This window comes from Anabrus simplex, chromosome 1, assembly GCF_040414725.1.
Source record: "Anabrus simplex isolate iqAnaSimp1 chromosome 1, ASM4041472v1, whole genome shotgun sequence".
In the NCBI taxonomy this organism is placed as follows: domain Eukaryota; kingdom Metazoa; phylum Arthropoda; class Insecta; order Orthoptera; family Tettigoniidae; genus Anabrus; species Anabrus simplex.
In genome coordinates, this window is record NC_090265.1 from 1,388,369,759 (window position 1) to 1,388,386,648 (window position 16,890).

General features: G+C 40.1%; 1 protein-coding gene across 2 annotated transcripts in view; it reads right to left on the bottom strand.

Annotated features, from left to right (window-relative positions):
- LOC136878933 (uncharacterized) overlaps positions 1-16,890 on the bottom strand; it is a 241,985-nt gene that overhangs the window by 15,392 nt on the left and 209,703 nt on the right. For both annotated transcript variants that reach the window (XM_067152562.2, XM_068229018.1), the window contains exons 4-5: positions 5,610-5,946; positions 829-1,494 (exon numbers count right to left, since the gene is read on the bottom strand). In XM_067152562.2, the coding sequence (XP_067008663.2) occupies positions 829-1,494; positions 5,610-5,946 (1,003 nt within the window). The remainder of the gene's footprint in view (positions 1-828; positions 1,495-5,609; positions 5,947-16,890) is intronic.

Below are 16,890 nucleotides of genomic sequence, written 5' to 3' on the forward strand. Positions count from 1 at the left end.
AATACGAGTACTTCTGCCTACTATTTATTTATTTATTTATTTATTTATTTATTTATTTATTTATTTATTTATTTATTTATTTATTTATTTATTTATTTATTTATTTATTTAATTTATTTATTTATTTATTTATTTAGCGTATGTCTTTTAGTGCCAGGGTTATCCGTGTAGGTGTTAAGCTTTCTTGGTGTAGACGTTCATAGGTGACCTACACGTCTGTATGTGAGATGATGATGATGATGATGTAGGACACTTTGTCGAATAACACCAAGGGGTCTGCACGAGCACTGCGGAGAGGTTTGCAATTGAATGCAGGCTTTTGGAATGCAGTCTAATGATGAGAAATTGTGCATCACAACCTTTCCTACCTTACCGGCCAACATTCTGATGGTGATTTTTTCCACCAAAGGGACTCGGACCGGCTAATTACTGTATCAGACCAAGTCAATTCTCACAGATACATAGTATCGCATACAGTTGGACATACCTTGGACAACATAAGGTAATATCTGTATTTTTACATAAATGATCTGTGCATGCATTATATTTAGTGAACTAAGTATTTAGGCCTAGGATAGAGAATGTGAAATATATCTGCAGACGAATAAGGGTAGAAAATCCGGAGGACGAAGAAATGAGACCGAAGTACATGGATCTGATTAGTGAAAAGTTCCAAACAGTAGACAGTAAGCAGGATCAGAATACAGAAAGAGAATGATTCCCTTACAGGAATGCTGTAGTAGAAACAGAAATAGAATGCCTGGGAACAACTGTGTGCAAAAATGGGAAAAAGCGAACGCTACATTAAGTATCTTATATTTGACTCACCTTGCCAGAATCCAGAGACTTGTAGATTGGCCCCATGATAAAGTGATCTGTAGGACAGCCCCTCGAGTCGATGAGAATGATTTCGCTGGAGTCCACTCCATCCATGGCCACAAGTTCCCTGACGAAGATTTCGTATGGGCTGTTTTTGTCCAAGATTTCGAAACGTAGGGCAAGAGGATCTCCGACCTCTGCCGTAGGAAGTACATCACTGCCAAGACGATCGGTGATTTTCATAGCGACGTTGGGCGAGTCCACAATCACCTCCTCGGACAGTGCTGGGCGTACCTCACCATGTACACCGAGATCAACCTCATTCGACACACTCTTGTTGGTGAGGTCATACTGGCAGGTAACAGCCAGACCCAAATCAGAACTGGTGACAATCGTGTCATGATGCTGGATGACCACATCATTGAGATAGCGGCCCAGTCCCTGCTGGCGAACGTTGCATTCTATATCATCGTAAGCCATGTGTAACTGGAAGTCCAGACTGCCTCGAATGTCTTCTACACAAGAATTAGGACTGCCCTTTGCGTAGATCTTCCCGTTGAACAGCTTGCTGGTTTTGATTTTGGCAACCATACCTCCCGACTCGCATACGATTGTGACGTTGTAGCAGGAACTCAGTTCGTACGTAGCTGCTTCTGGGACATCGAGGTAGGGATCCTGGTGGTGGAACAAGAAAAGTTTCATTAATAATGACCTTAATGGCTAGCAATTAGTAATTTTCTATAAAATGTATCTTAAGACTGATAGCCCTTAATAAGATGTTTAACACATAGCCGTAAGTAGTGTATGGATATATATTTTATAGGGATATTTTCAGATCGAGCAAGTGGCCGTGCTGTTAGGATCGCGCAGCTGTGAACATGCATTCGGGAGATAGTAGGTTCGAACCCCACTGACTGCAGTCTTGAAGATGGTTTTCCTTGGTTTCCCATTTTCACACCGGACAAATGCTGGGTCTGTACCTTAATTAAGGCCACGGCCGCTTCCTTTCCACTCCCAGCCCTTTCCTATCTCATCGTCGCCATAGGACCTATCTATGTTTGTGGACGTAAAGCAAGTTATGGGATATTTTCAAGGAACTTATCTCTTTAAAATGCGCTACATGACAATTTATTTTGTTCTGGATGCATCGTACGGACTTGACAGTACATTTCATTGAAATCTGACTTTTTCTGCTGGTTGTAAACACTGAATATGAAGTCTGTCAAGTGAAATATGTAGCTATGATGTATGTGCTGAGTTAGTGTTTTGTAAATAGCTGGAGCAAGGATTGATCGACGAAGCAGCTGTGGTCCGTATTGGTAACCATTACGACATTCGCCTAGAGTTAAAGTATGAAACCACAGAAAGCCACTTCTAGAATTAGCTTAAGTACATTCCGTGCTAGAACTTTACACCATTTTTTTCGTGATCGAATCGGGAATAATAGACTGTCTGCATTAGTCGCGCGGGAATCCACAATGCTGATCGATCTAATTTGTGGCATCTGAGAAATATAACTTCTTTTACGTCGCATCGACAGAGATAGTTCTTATGGCGACGGTGGAAGAAGAAAGAGCTGGGAGAGGGAAGGAAGCGACTGTGGCCTTAATCAAGGTACACATCGTCGCCGTAAGACCTATCTGTGTCGGTGCGACGTAAAGCCCCTAGCAAAAAAAAAAAAATCAAGGTACAGCCCCAGCATTTGCCTGGTGTGAAGAAATAGAACGGAAGAATATGACAAGGTGATTGGTAAATGTGGGGGAAGATATGGAAGCTAATAGGAATGGTAAGCGTTTGCTGGACTTACGTGCTAGCATGGCATTAGCAGTTACGAATACATTCTTCAAGCATAAGGCACATGGGAGGGCAGGGGCACCAGATCCATAATAGACTATATCATAACCGACTTTGAATTCAGTAAATAGGAATGTGCGGGTATTCCGGGATTTCTCGGTGATACAACTATCTGATCTGTAGTGAACTAAATATATCTAGGCTCAGGATAGGAAATCTGAAATCCGTCCGCAGACGAATAAAGGTACAAAATCTCCAGGTCGAAGAAATTAGACAGAAATACATGGATGTGATTCGTGAAAAGTTCCAAATAATAGTAAGCAGAATCAGGGTACAGAAAGAGAATGGGTGGCATACAGGGATGCTCTAGTAGAAACAGCAAGGGAATGCCTAGGAACAACTTTGTGTATACTCGTAAATGGGAAAAAACTAATATTTTGGTGGAATGATGAAGTGTTACCGTAACAGGAAGGCGTATCAGAAATGGCTTCAAACACGAACTGATGCCGACAGGGAATTGTACGTAGATGGAAGAAGCAGAACGAAACAAATAATTGTGGAATCCAAAAAGAAGTCAGGGGAAGATTCCGGTAATAAGCTGGAAAAGCTAGGTCAATCGGCAGGGAAAACTTCCTGGACAGTAAAAATCGTAGAAGGGGTGAAGGAAAGGAGATGCTTAGTGGTCTGGGCAAATAATCAGGAGAACTCATGATAGATCGGAGGGAATCACTGGACAGGTGGAAGGAACGTAAGAGGAAATCTTTCTGTTGATGCCGCACACAACTGAGCTTATGGGGAGGATAATGATGTCAGTGAAATTACGCTTGAGGAAATAGAAAGGATGATAAATAAACTCAGTTGTCATAAAACAACAGGAATAGATGAAATTCGGGTCCTAGTGGTTCGAACTCGACTAAAATCGTTAAGTGTGGTGGCATATAACTAAATTTTAATAGTTACGTCAAACTCCATGCTTATCTGGTATTTTGAGTACACATTAAAAGGCTCTACGTCCCACTAACTACTTTTTGATTTTCGGAGACGCCGAGATGCCGGAATTTTGTCCCGCAGTTCTTTTACGTGCCATTAAATCTATCGACACGAGGCTAGCGTATCTGAGCACGTTCAAATACCACCGGACCGAACCAGGGACCTGCCAAGTTGGGGTCAGAAGGACAGCGCCTCTCCGTCTGAGCCACTCAGCCCGGCGAGTAAACATTTCCTTATCATTAAATTATGATGTGTTAATGAGGAAATGGGGTGTAAACTACAGATAATTTTCTTAACGAATAGAAAAAGAAAAGTAAAACCTAGTATATCGATACCGCTTCAGAATTCAGAAACATGCGGTTGGTACTCTGAACATAAGACCCATTCCACTGGGAGACCGGGAGAGCTCAGTTTTGCTGATATCATTAAGCTCTACACAACGTTTAGTTCGCATGCGCAATGTTAATTACTACTACTGCTGCTATTGTAAAATCTTGTCCATAAGAGGATAGTGGGTGGTACGAACATCATGTGCCGCTGAATAGGAAGATGATCCACAGGAGATAGCAGTCACCTTCTCAAAGTGGTCATCATCAGCGTTCACAAAATGATCAAAACTGATTTTTAATTTGCACTATGAGCAGCGAACGAAGAACGAGTCACTGCACCAATCTCACAAGCTCAATCCCTCATAATAAACAAACATTATGTTGGTGTAGTAAATCATTGGCCCTCTATGTACAAAGTTTTACATTAACTACTAATACTGCACTGCCCATGCGAACTGTCCGTCTCATCGGGGTAGTGGTCTTCGGTTCAGAGGGCCCCGGGTTTCAATTCCCGACTGGGTCGGGGATTTTCATTGCGTATAGTTAATTCTTTTAGCTCGAGGGACTGGATATTTGTATTCGTCTCAATACACATCCTCATTTATATATATAATACACCACACTACAAATCACTACAGAAACACGCAATAGTGAATGCATTCCTCCACATAGGGTTGGCGTTAGAAAAGGCATCTGGCCGTAAAACTGGGCTAAATCCATTTAATGGGCCGAACCCCATGTGATCGGGAAAAGGCCAGGAAGAAGATAGCGTTTGCGAACTAGATCTTAGAGAATAAATTGTATTCTCCTCGTTGTTGTGCTATTGCTTTTCTTACACCCTGGTAGGATCGGAAGTGCGATATTTCACACATGCGTGACTTGGCCCAGTTTTACGATCGAATGCCCCTTATGTCAACCCTGTGCGAAAGGCTGTATTCTAGTATTTCGTGTTTCTCTGTTGGTATGTGTAAGCGAAGAGGTGTGCAGTAAGACAAACACGAACTCGTGAGCTCGGGGAACTAACCAGGCACAGGCAGAATCCCCAGCCCGGCCGGGAATCAAACTCGCGACTTCTTGAAACGCAGTGCACTGCGCTGATTATTCAGTCAAGGAGCCGAACTGTATGCTTGAATGTATATGAAATGCATATATGTATCTACCTATAGTACTTACATACTGAAATAGGAGCACTGCCTATTTCGCTTGTGACTGGTTACATTAAGCTGTGAACGTTTTTATTGAACCTAAACTATGTATCATGTTTGTCAAAATTGTCGATTGTTTCTGAAATGTCATGTGGTTAGTGGACAGGTTTTACATACTGTAATTCCATTCATTATTGGTTGTTCATCATCATAGGTTGTTCTGTCTTTCGGCGGGTCCAAACGTTGCTGTTACCTCCATATCTCTATAGCTTGTGCCCTTTTCTTTACCTCTGCATTGAACAGAAATTAATAAATTCCTCGTAAGATGATTTCGGTTTTCAAGATGTTATATGTCTTTTTTTTATATTTCTGTCTCTGTTATACTATCAAGTTATGTTTCTCATTAGTCGCTCAATAAGGGATTTTATTCTTTAAATTGCGTATTTTATTTTATTAACTACTAATCTTCAGATATCCTGCTGATCAAAAGCAAAGGACGATATGATAATTATGGATATGTATATATATTTACCTGGATGTCAGTGAGAGTCGCGCGGGAGTGGTGGCTAAGACGGCAGACCATGTCGCCTGTATCACCGAAGTCGAAGGAATGGCATCGGTATGGAGAAGTAAGGCATAGTTCCCGACATTCGTCAGCCGAGCCCACGTCTTGGTATACTGAGTCTACTGTCTTCAGGATGCGTCCTGATAGCTTCTTAAACTCGCACAATTTCACTGGCTCCTCCACGCAGTTGTTCTCGAGGTAGTCGTACTCGTCAGCCACTTGGAAGGCTCCTGATCCGGCTACTGTTAGGCGGTCCATGTCGGATAGTGTGCATTCTCCTGTTACATTGTGGAAGTTGGCGGATCTGCAAATAACAACAGTTATATATGTTATAGAATCGTTCAATTAATTCAGTGACAAGCAATTGATTTACGCAAGGAAATCTCGTTACGTAAATCATCATCATCATCATCATCATCATCATCATCAGTCTGTCGGAAAGTTGAATTGAGCCTTCGAAGAGATTTTCGAGTTGTAGTTTATTTGCAGTACGGTGACCAATTCGTGATGGTGATGATGATGATGATGATGATGATGATGATGATGATTCTTTTAAAGGGTCAAACATTGTTGTCATCGGCCCTTAATCAGTTCTTTACCGCTACTTCACTCGCCAACAGTGTTTGCTCACTCATCTTAGCTCTGCGTAACCCAGTGTTGCGGAAGTTTTTGAACACTGCTTAGCTAGGGATCAATTGAAACATATAATTGAATACGTTTGGTGAATGAGTTCATGCTTAATAATTCATATTTAATATTTTAATATTACCTTTGAAAAATGTTTGTTTTCTTTGGCATCTTGTTATTTGTAATTTTTAATAGGATCGAAGTCACTCTGAGAAAGAGAATTTTTTGGGCCTAAATTCACTTAACGATGGCCAGTTCGTATCGAATTCCATAAATAACTCGGAGCACAAGTTATTTCACTTTGGCGAATTCTCCGAATTTAAAAAAATATGGTTCTATAGAAATCTCTTATTGGTGTATTATAGTTATGCATATTGTAACAAAATCATGCAAAGAAAATTATAAGAAACTAAATGTAGGTGCTAGAAAATCACTCATAAAAATATTGAATTTCTCTAAAAGAAATTACGATACTAAAGAGAGGAAGTTTCTCTGGCGAGCTATATTGCAACATTTCAGTGTACTCTAAATATTACTTCATGAGGCTTGAATTTGTCTGACTGGCGACTTTCTGAATACCAGTCGTTACGGAGATCCCCTGGGTTGTGGAACTAATTTCTGGTAGCGATATATGCCACCGAATTTGAAATTGGATACGTGAGTTTTCCCAACATCTGAAAACATGTATTGTCCAATGAAAACCTGAAAAGTTTCCCATAAGCCCTATTGCATAGGAATCTATTTCCTAATTCACTATTGGACAGCATCTCAGTCCTGTCACAAAGTAGGCTTACACCACTCGGCTTATAAAGGCAGATGCTTTTGATCGGATAATATACGACGGTTAAAATCGCAGCGTAGTGTAAACACTCAAATCCTGTACAATTATCTACTTAACCTGATCCCGATAATAAAGTATCAGGTCAGGGAGATGATGTCTCTTGAGAGTGCTGGGGTAGAGAAATGTGTGGACTGGCGAGAGCTGTCACACTCCTACGAGGTTATGACGAATTCTTTTGGGGTATGGGAATGAATTTAACAGGTAAACAAGAGATCCGATTATGCCGTAATCAGCACAGCGAAATTTGAGCCCTTAATCCAGCTATGCGAGGCTGGTCCTCTTCTTTGCAGACTCCCTTTATTCATACTAGGCGCGTCGTTGTTAATTATGGTGCTGGTGATTTGGAGAAGCAACTAAGTTCTTAACCTGTTGGTGCTCGAGTGCGCATCATTTCTAGTCTGACGACTCGGAAATGTAAACAAGTATAATCCCGAATAATTATATCGCGATCACCTACCTCTAATGAGCAATTAGAGCCTACACTAACAAGCATCGGCTAGGTGTTATCGGAGAGCAAGTTAGTAACACTTTTCAACATCATTCATAATACGAATGCAGGGAACTTTGTAGGAGGTTCCGTTATTAATCACAGTGGTGTTTCTTACACGTGGGGGAAATGATATAAATTAAATCAATATTTTAATTTAATATACTGCATTATTGAGTTAAAAAAATAATTTACCCGTTCGCTTGATGGAAAATGTAAATGCATAAAACTCTTATCTGTATTTCTCTAGTCAACCGCTAACATCCGTAACTAGCGTTAATTTTCGTGCCACCTTTGTTTTGTACAAATGTATTACACTACAGCCTTAAGGCCGTCTTTCTCTCTTAACATCTGCGGCTTCAGAATGATCAGAAGTGTATTTAGATGTGTCCTTATCTGTTTACTCTAATGCTAGTCTTCCATTTTCTAAGCAATTCTCGATTGTGGTGAATATTTATGTTTAGAAAGATTTAAAACTGAAATTCCCTTACGAGAGCCTTTCCGAGAAATAACAGTAGCGTGTTTAGTAACAGAATGTGATGTTAACATGTCTTTTAACTTTGTTACGAGCCCTACATGTAACTTTCGAACGAGCTTGTCCCTTTAGTGGCTTTGCGTGGATATTTATTGGTGATTCATTTAAGAGACTCGTTTACTGATGTGTCTCTAAGAAGTATTTTATATCATGTGTTATTGAACGATTGGTGTTAGGCCTAGGATGGAGTAGGTATCTCGTAACTTGAAACAGCTTTTTTCTGGAGAGTATGTCCCTCAAGAGCGTGGGGTTGAGAAACGTGCCGGCTAGTCACACTCCTCTGGCGAATAATTTTGGAGTTTTGGAATGAATTTAACAGGTAAACAGGAGATCCGATTATGCCGTAACCAGTACATCGAAATTTGAACCCGTAACCCAGCGATGCGAGGCTGCCATCTAAGTCACGTTGAATCCTCCTCGTAAATCTGCTGTTACGTTGTTTTTAATACTAAGTTCCACCACACTCCTGGGGCGTGCGTCAGGTCGTTAAGGTGCCGTTACTCCGTATATTTTAAATGGCCTTGACAGCAGTTAGTGGAATACGTCGCCGTACATGATTTCACCCCTGAATCCTTTTTGCTGGTTAGCCGACTTAAGTGATGCAGTCGTTTTGCTGTTATGCTTCTGTTCCAAAGATAACGGGCTAGGTCCCGCCTGATGTCGGTCGTGTGTTTGAGGGTTTTATATGCGAAAACTCTGTCGTTGTCTTGCGGTAATAATTTAAAGAACTTCACCTTCAAATCTATATTGTTACGAATAAAACATAGTCTATTTCATCGCTCTAATTTATTTCAGGATGACGCATTAAATGCACACACCCATGAATATATACAAACTATATACTCATTAATTGTATTCAACCATGAATGACCACACTCACTAATTGCTTTGCACAGTAGGAAGTCCGGCTCGTTGGAGTACCTGTGAGACGGTAATCCTGATTGACGGGATTCTCACTTGCGCTTACAAGTCAATCACCCCGAACAGCAGCTGCGTTTAGACCGCTAGGTTTGAACACGGCTACTGGCCACTCAACACACGATGACTGTTCCTTGGTTCGACCTCAGGGACAGTCCAGTAATTCACACAGTCAAACTAAACAGCAACAGCTCAACATTGGTAAACAGCTGGATAATACTCGACACAGTAACGACCATTGACGCTGTTCCAATTACACTCACGATAGCTGATCCAATCGTAGACTCTACGACGGTCCTTAGTCCACGGAAGTACACACACAAACACACACACACACACACACACACACACACACACACACAGAGAGAGAGAGAGAGAGAGAGAGAGAGAGAGTCTTCCGTTCCGTTGTTCGCTACCATACTCTGGGAAACTGACGGCAGCCAACTGTTACTCACTCGACACTCCGACGCAACAACCTCTCGTTCGCGACCACTTTTTATTTATATCTCGATGATGGGTTAGTAGCATATTCAGCACTCGGCTAGAGAAGGAACATTCTCGTTGTACCTTTCAGAAGGCGCACGGTGAAACTAGACTAAGGGAACAATAGAGGAGGAGACGCGGCATGTCCTCAGGCCGACTGGGAGGTCCCCATTGCTGGCTTAGTTATCCCTTCCAGGAAATACCGAAGGGTGGCGATCCATTGAGCACGTAAACAAAATCAATTGAAGTGACGATAAACAAAAGTAAAAATGAAGGTAGTCTGGCTTAGGATGCTCCTCATTAACTAATAAAATTAAGGTTGTAGTTTTTGAGGTAATTCCGGATGGTCTACTTTAACAGTACCAGATAATCCACGAGTTGGATGCAAGAAATACGAGTATTTTTCACTTTAATTCGTTAACGGAAGGTACCCATGTAGATTGGTCCTACTACCAAAGTGAATTCGGAACTTTGGCCCTCTCACAAGCATCTCGCGAAAATTATGAAAATTAGTGTCCTTTTATTAGTATGAAGGTCAATGAATAACTGGAAGTTGTATGTTTTACAGGACGTTTAACGTACATTTAAGAGTCATTTCGTGTACAACCATAATTCTTTGCTTTATGAAAATTGAATATAGATATGGCCTGCTCAACATACGGCCCGCGGGTCGCATGTCTCCCGCACTGTTATTTGTTTTGGCCCGTCTGCGTGATTGAAGTTACGTGTGGGAGAATAGAAAATTAGATTACTTTTCCTATCGTTGAATTACATTTTCCCTAAAACTCTGCATGTTTATGTTCATGCGATTAATAGCATCTTTCAGTTCAGCAATAAATTGCATTTGTAGTTATTCCCATTACCGTACTTGATAACAAATAAATCGATTCGAAGTTTTGTTTGCGTTCGTTTCGCTTTAGGGAGCATATATCCTTGTGAAAAAAAAACATTTTCGGTCATGAACTTGAACAAATCCAAACAGCGTTCATCTTCAAGTGACATCAGTTTAAGAATGAACACTTCAAACTTGGCACCACACTTTGGCAACAAATAAATGAAATGTGAACTGTAATGAGTATGTGTGATATTCCCAGTGACATAAGCTTCGTGTTTATGTTTAACGTTTTTTTATTGAGAATGTTTTCAACTGTACCTGTTTATAAATAATTTTTATTTTAATTGATTTGATATGATGTATAATTTAGTTATAATAAACCTCTGAAATAAAAATATATTTGTTGGCCTTCTGTCTGTTTTTCTACTTGGAAAACAGTGGTTAACACAGGCAAAACTGAAAAAGAAACGGATGAGAACAGCAAGAAATTTGTAAGAAAAGTAAACTAAAATTTTCCGGAATGTCTACCTGGAATTGCTCGAACTAGCCACATTTCAGCACTTGAAAGAGGTCGTTGCGCTATATGGGATGTTCTAGGGTAATTCTAATTAGTTATTATTTACCGTAGACTAACTAACAAATTTATATAAGATTAACTTCAGTGGACTAGACCAAGATTCAAAGTCGGTTGTGATCTGGCCCTTGGTCTGGTGGACAGAGTTGGATTTGACACTCTTAGGCAATAAAGTTGTGCAGTCCTGACATAGCTTCCCGAAGGATATGTGTTCATTTTTTTAAATCCTACAAATCCTACTATCATTGAAAATAAATATAGAGCAAGCACAGGCTTATCGTGTGCGTCTGTACCTTCATTGAGTTTTTGAAACGTTTCTTCAACAGCTACGAGTACCACGCAGCCTTTCTATATCTCGCCCTTCTACCTGTAAAATGACTGAATTGGAGAACTACGGATGGAGGCTGTGCGAGATGTCACGTTTCTCATGCCATCTTCAAATGTGATTTAGGAAGAGAAACCGCGATCTTACGAGTTGAGATTCTCCACGGCTGACTTGACCAGACATATGGTATTCCCACCATTGCTGCAGCCACGTTTTATTCTCTGTCTGTTTCGCCTATTTTCTGCCTTGCTGAGTATACAGTGGTGAACCCATTGATTTTGTTTTTCTTACAAGAACTTCTTACGGAAGCTGCGGCATCACTTTTTTTTTTTCTGTTGAGCTTCTCTCTGCATTGATTGTGCCATCTTTCGGTGACCACTGCAACTTCTGTTTTACATCTTTGTCGTTATACTCCTTTGTTATGAATAATGAAGACTCATTTTGATGACACTGAAAAGATTACGTCCCTAGAGCCTTAAGATGGTTATTCCTGGCCTTTTGTTCGTCTCACAGTTTTTGGAGACCCTCCAGTGTCTCATTCATATCTCAAACTCCTCATCCTAATTTCTAAATCCGGACTCTCTCATTCTTCGAGGGATGAGGGGCTTGCCAACCCCACCTCCGCCCGCCCTCATTCAATCCCTATGGCACATACAGGCCATTAAGGTTCTTGGTCTTCCAAGACAACTGCTGCCCAACCAGATGGTCTGCAGGTATTGGAGTGCACGTGTCAGCGTATATTTTGGTTCCCAGCTGCCGCTGTTACCAGCTCCTCACTTGGTCTCGCGAGGCTGAGTGAACCCGATCCTAGCCCTCAGTCCAGAATTTAACATTTGGGAATAGAATCCGTTTCCTCCGAACAAGAGGCATTCGCTTTCCCCCTATACCGCTCCATTTTTGTAATAATGTTATATCAGAAATACTATCACTTCCACGATTTTCACTTTTCTTCTTTATTCATCGTTTATGGTTATGCTGACCTCGGCATAAAATGGTTCCCGTTCCTCCTTACCTCCATGAATGGACTCTCCGGCCTTGAAAGGACATGCTCGCCGGTTTACTAGTTTAATTTCCTTCCTAATAAGACGATTGGCGCTCATCAGTAAGAAAATTATGGCTTCCTTTTATCCTTTACAGAATTCAATAATAATAATAATAATAATGTATTCTAGATCGTTAAAACAAATCAAATCGTGCATTTCTTATACGGGAGCTAACCACAATTCTGTTCGTGTTCTAAAACCGCACATTTCCATGGACGTGATGTTGCCACCTAATCTGTTGTAGGTATCACCTTGGGCCTAAAGCTATACTGCTTTACGAAATGTGCGTTTGCTGCTGCTTTGTTTGAATTAGCTATTGGCCAATTGGTGCTTGGGAGCCAATTTAGGACACTGCTCTGGGCTGTTCTATGCGATAAGATAAGGTCAAGGTTAAACCACGTTTGATGACGTAAGTCAGCTGCACCTCTTGTTCGTATCGAATGCACTTGCCGTCTTTGACAATTAATTTCAACCATACATAAACTGAGTCTGTCTTCACAAAAATTGTCAGTGAATCATTGTTTAACCAAATCATGTTGTACTCTTCTCATAATTTACGATATTTAATATTTCACAGTATAGTGAAGGGATAAAGGACAAATATGAGATAAATCTCCATCATCCCGCAACACAATGCCACGGAATCACTCCCCCAGGTAGTGGTCCCTCGTAGTAGTGTTAATTTCAAAGACCTTACGAGATCTAGTTCGGATATTACGCATGTGAGGTCTAGTATTTGCGCATATTCTTGACCGGCAAATGTAATGTATATAACATTTGCCGCTGAGAGAGAGTTTAATTCGGTGCACTATTAATTAACTACACAGTATTTCTTCATTCTTGGTTTTGAAAAACTGATCGGAAATATCAGAGGTAAGAATAGGGGGCAAACGTAGACCGGGGATTGTGGGTTAACTTTTGTACTGTTCGTGGGTATTTACGAATTAATTTATTGTAATCTTCCATTATCAATAGAGGTTTGTTTTATATTCATCTTTCGTAAACTCCGTAATTTACGTTATTTTGGCTTGTTTTTATTCCGTCACACTGTACCCAAACATGGCGCCTGATAACTTTGATGTCTTCGTAAGCAAATAATCAGTCGATATTTAAAGAAAAGTGTTGGAATAAAATGAACTATTAGTTAAAAGGCCTCCTTTTTTGGTGTACTTTTACGGCAAATCTGGTTTGTATATCATTTTTGACATGTTGCATTATTTTCATTAAAGTATTTTACCGCAGATCCGCTTTGCATGCCATTTTTGAAATACAGTATTATATTCATACCCGTATTTCTCTGCAAATCCGGTTTGCGTACTATTTTTAAATTTGTGCCTGAAGAAGAATAGGGATTTAAAGTTGAGTGGTTCAGTCGGAACCTTGGTGACGTCTGTGACTGCATCCGAACTGGTACCCAGAATAAAGTATGTTATCCAGATTGGCTCCCATGAAAAGCAGTTCGTATCCTAATCGACTCCGAAGCACTGCTTCGATCCCCTGTTACATATCTCCCTCCTCAAGTTTCGCTCCTAAAGTTTGGGCTGAATTTTATGATTCTGCTCCCTTACTGCTGTGAGTCTCTCCATTCGAAGTAGAATTTTAAATGTTATTCCTCTTATTCCAGTTGTTTTTTTTTTTTTTGCTTTGTTGATGTTTTAATTGGTATCCTAAGTAACACATACAGTTCATCAAACTAAACAGCGAGAAATAATACAGAAACAAACAACAGTTTGAAAAGTATACGTTTCTGAAAAGCGTTGTGGAATAATACAGACGTGACATGTTATCACATTAAAAATGAGATTTTTGAAAGTATAAAAAAACCTCGGGGCCAGCAGCGCAGAAGAAGAAGAAGAAGAAGATGATGATGATGATGATGATGATGATGATGTTGATACACTGGCCAGTCGATGCAGTGTTTATACAACAATATTATTTATGCTCAATTAAACAGAAATGATGTGTCTGTCCATGTAGAAGTTAGAAGCAGTACATAAACATACAATAGGCTAACTAAACAACGAAAACAAACCAAGCTAATGGCTGAAGTACTGGACGATAGCAATAACAGTTATAACCACATCTACGTAATGTGGACAGTTGTACCTAAGTCTTGAGAAAGAAAATGTCGATGCCAGTCCCATGATGTAGGGTTCGCATGCCTGCCTCTTACCCGAAGGCCCGGGGTTCGATTACCTGTCAGGTCAGCAATTTTTCCTGAACCTGAGGGCTGGTTCGAGGACCACTCAGCCTATGTGATTACAGTTGAGGAGCTACCGGACAGTGAGATTGTGGCCCCAGTCTATAAAGTCAAGAATAACGGCTGGAAGGATTCATCGCGTTGACCACGCGTCATCTCATAATTTTCAGGGCTTCGGGTTGAGCAGCGGTCGCTTGGTAGACCAAAGGGCCCTCGGGGCCAGCAGCGCAAGAAGAAGAAGAAGAAGAAGAAGAAGAAGAGGAATTTGATGCACTGAGCAGTCGATGTAGTGTTTCGGAGCAAATTAGGATGTAACGTAGGAGCCAATTTGGAAAGCGAAATTTTATCCTCTGGGGTCAGTTCGGAAACAAATATTTTATGGCTATCGTACGAATATATATATTTTGTCATACTCACTCTATTTATATACTCGTAAATATTGATCCTGATGATTAAAACGAACCTAGAGTCAAAAACAGGATGCAAAATAAAACTGTAGAGTGAATAGTTATACAAAGAATATTGGTGACCGAAAATAAATGAAGGGTCAGGGAGGAAATAAACCAGGTAAGTCAACTTCCTTCAGAACTCAGAAAAACGGCATTTTAATTTCAAAATGTTACTGGATTAACAAATTTAAAGCTACATGCTTTTAATAACTGAAGTTCGAAATGTAGTGAACTGAATTAATCTTGGTCCGATGCCCAGTATATCACCGCTAAATCGATTACGACAAAATGTTAACTTACCCGGATTTTTCTCCTGTCTCTTCAAATGTCGATTACTATAGAATTTTAATGTGTAAGCAAGCTAGTGTAGTGTGTATGCGTCACCGATTTCACAAAAGACCCCGTCCGACAACATGAGAATGTGCGTATACGTATGCTTCGATGAGTTGTTTATAGTTAAGTATAACGATCTTCCTTCTGGTCATTTACGTGAAATATTATGCACGTGTTTTCACATTTTGTAGAAATGATAAGAATGATTGGTCCTCAAGTCTCATTTATTTCTTCTCTGTCACAGTCTTGAGTACGTCTACGTAAGTTATTTGTTGTAATATAGCAAGATCGTTACTTTATATTCCACTTCAAAATTGCTTGTCATGCTGAGAGACAGGCTACTTGAAAACGGAGGCGAAGTACCAGTTGATGCTTAGCCGTCCAAAACGGGATTCAATAATTTTGATATTTTCTTGCCTTGTTTGTGCAGCTGTTTCAGTACAAGAAGATTAAATTAGTATGCATTCCGTTTCGTTAATGTCCAGAGTGGTTTCTCTTTATGAGACACTACCGCTCATTGCGAATTCCGCTAGTTCGTTGTATTTTTCTATTACAGCAATTGACGTGAAGTACCCTCGCTCATGCCACTGTTGAAGTGAAGTTAAGTTAACATGGTTCTGGTTCGTGGTTTTAGATGTCAGTATTTTTGTACGAGAAACCAAATTATGGTCTTTAGTTAAGCCGATACTAATATCTTAAATCCTTTGACATGCTATTTATTTTTGTGAATAGTCTCGCGTGTGTTATATGTTATCGAACGTAAATTAATTTTTACTACCGCTGAGTATAACAGGATAAACTAGACTTCTAATAACGGGCTCCTGTTTAACATCCGATGGAAAGCTTTGCATCACATAATCATTAGTTTATTGAAAATAAGTAGGAAAAATATATGAATGATCTGATTATGGGTTATTGATCATTTGAATCATTTGGGGTGGAAATGAAATGAGTTCCCATGAACAAAACATGAGACATAACCCCTTCAAATGTCAGTATTAGCACAGCGATTTTAATCTGGGTTCCCAAAACTCTGGCTTCCAAGTCGAGCGCTTAGACTTCTCAGCTGTTGCGGGCATATTATCTTATATCGAATTCAAATGTATTTCAGGTTGCATGTCGTCCTTTATTCAACAACAGTGTTCTACTTTGCCCTTATTTTGGATACCAGCTTATTTTGGTATTTAGTGTTTCAGCGCTGTAACTCTCATGGTATCACTGCATGTTTTCAGTATTATTAGAGTAATTTGACCTGATTGGTAGCGGTACTTTTAAATTTATAGCGTTATTCCAGGAACACAGTTGTGCCTGTGCAAAAAGAGTGGTAATTGTGGTTTGTAGTTGTTGAAGTTGACTAACAACTAGACTATTAACTGCGATAAAGGAAGAACTATTTTGTCCTTGAATTTCTTACGGCAAAGAAGAAGAAGAAGAGGCGTGTAGCTGTTATCTTGCATTCGGGAGGTAGTAGGTTTGAGCCCCACTGTCGGAAGCCCTGAAAATGGTTTTCTGAAATTTCCCATTTTTCACAGCAGGCTGTATCTCACTTAAGATCGAGGTCGTTTTATTCCTAGTCCTAGCCCTGTCCTATCCCATCG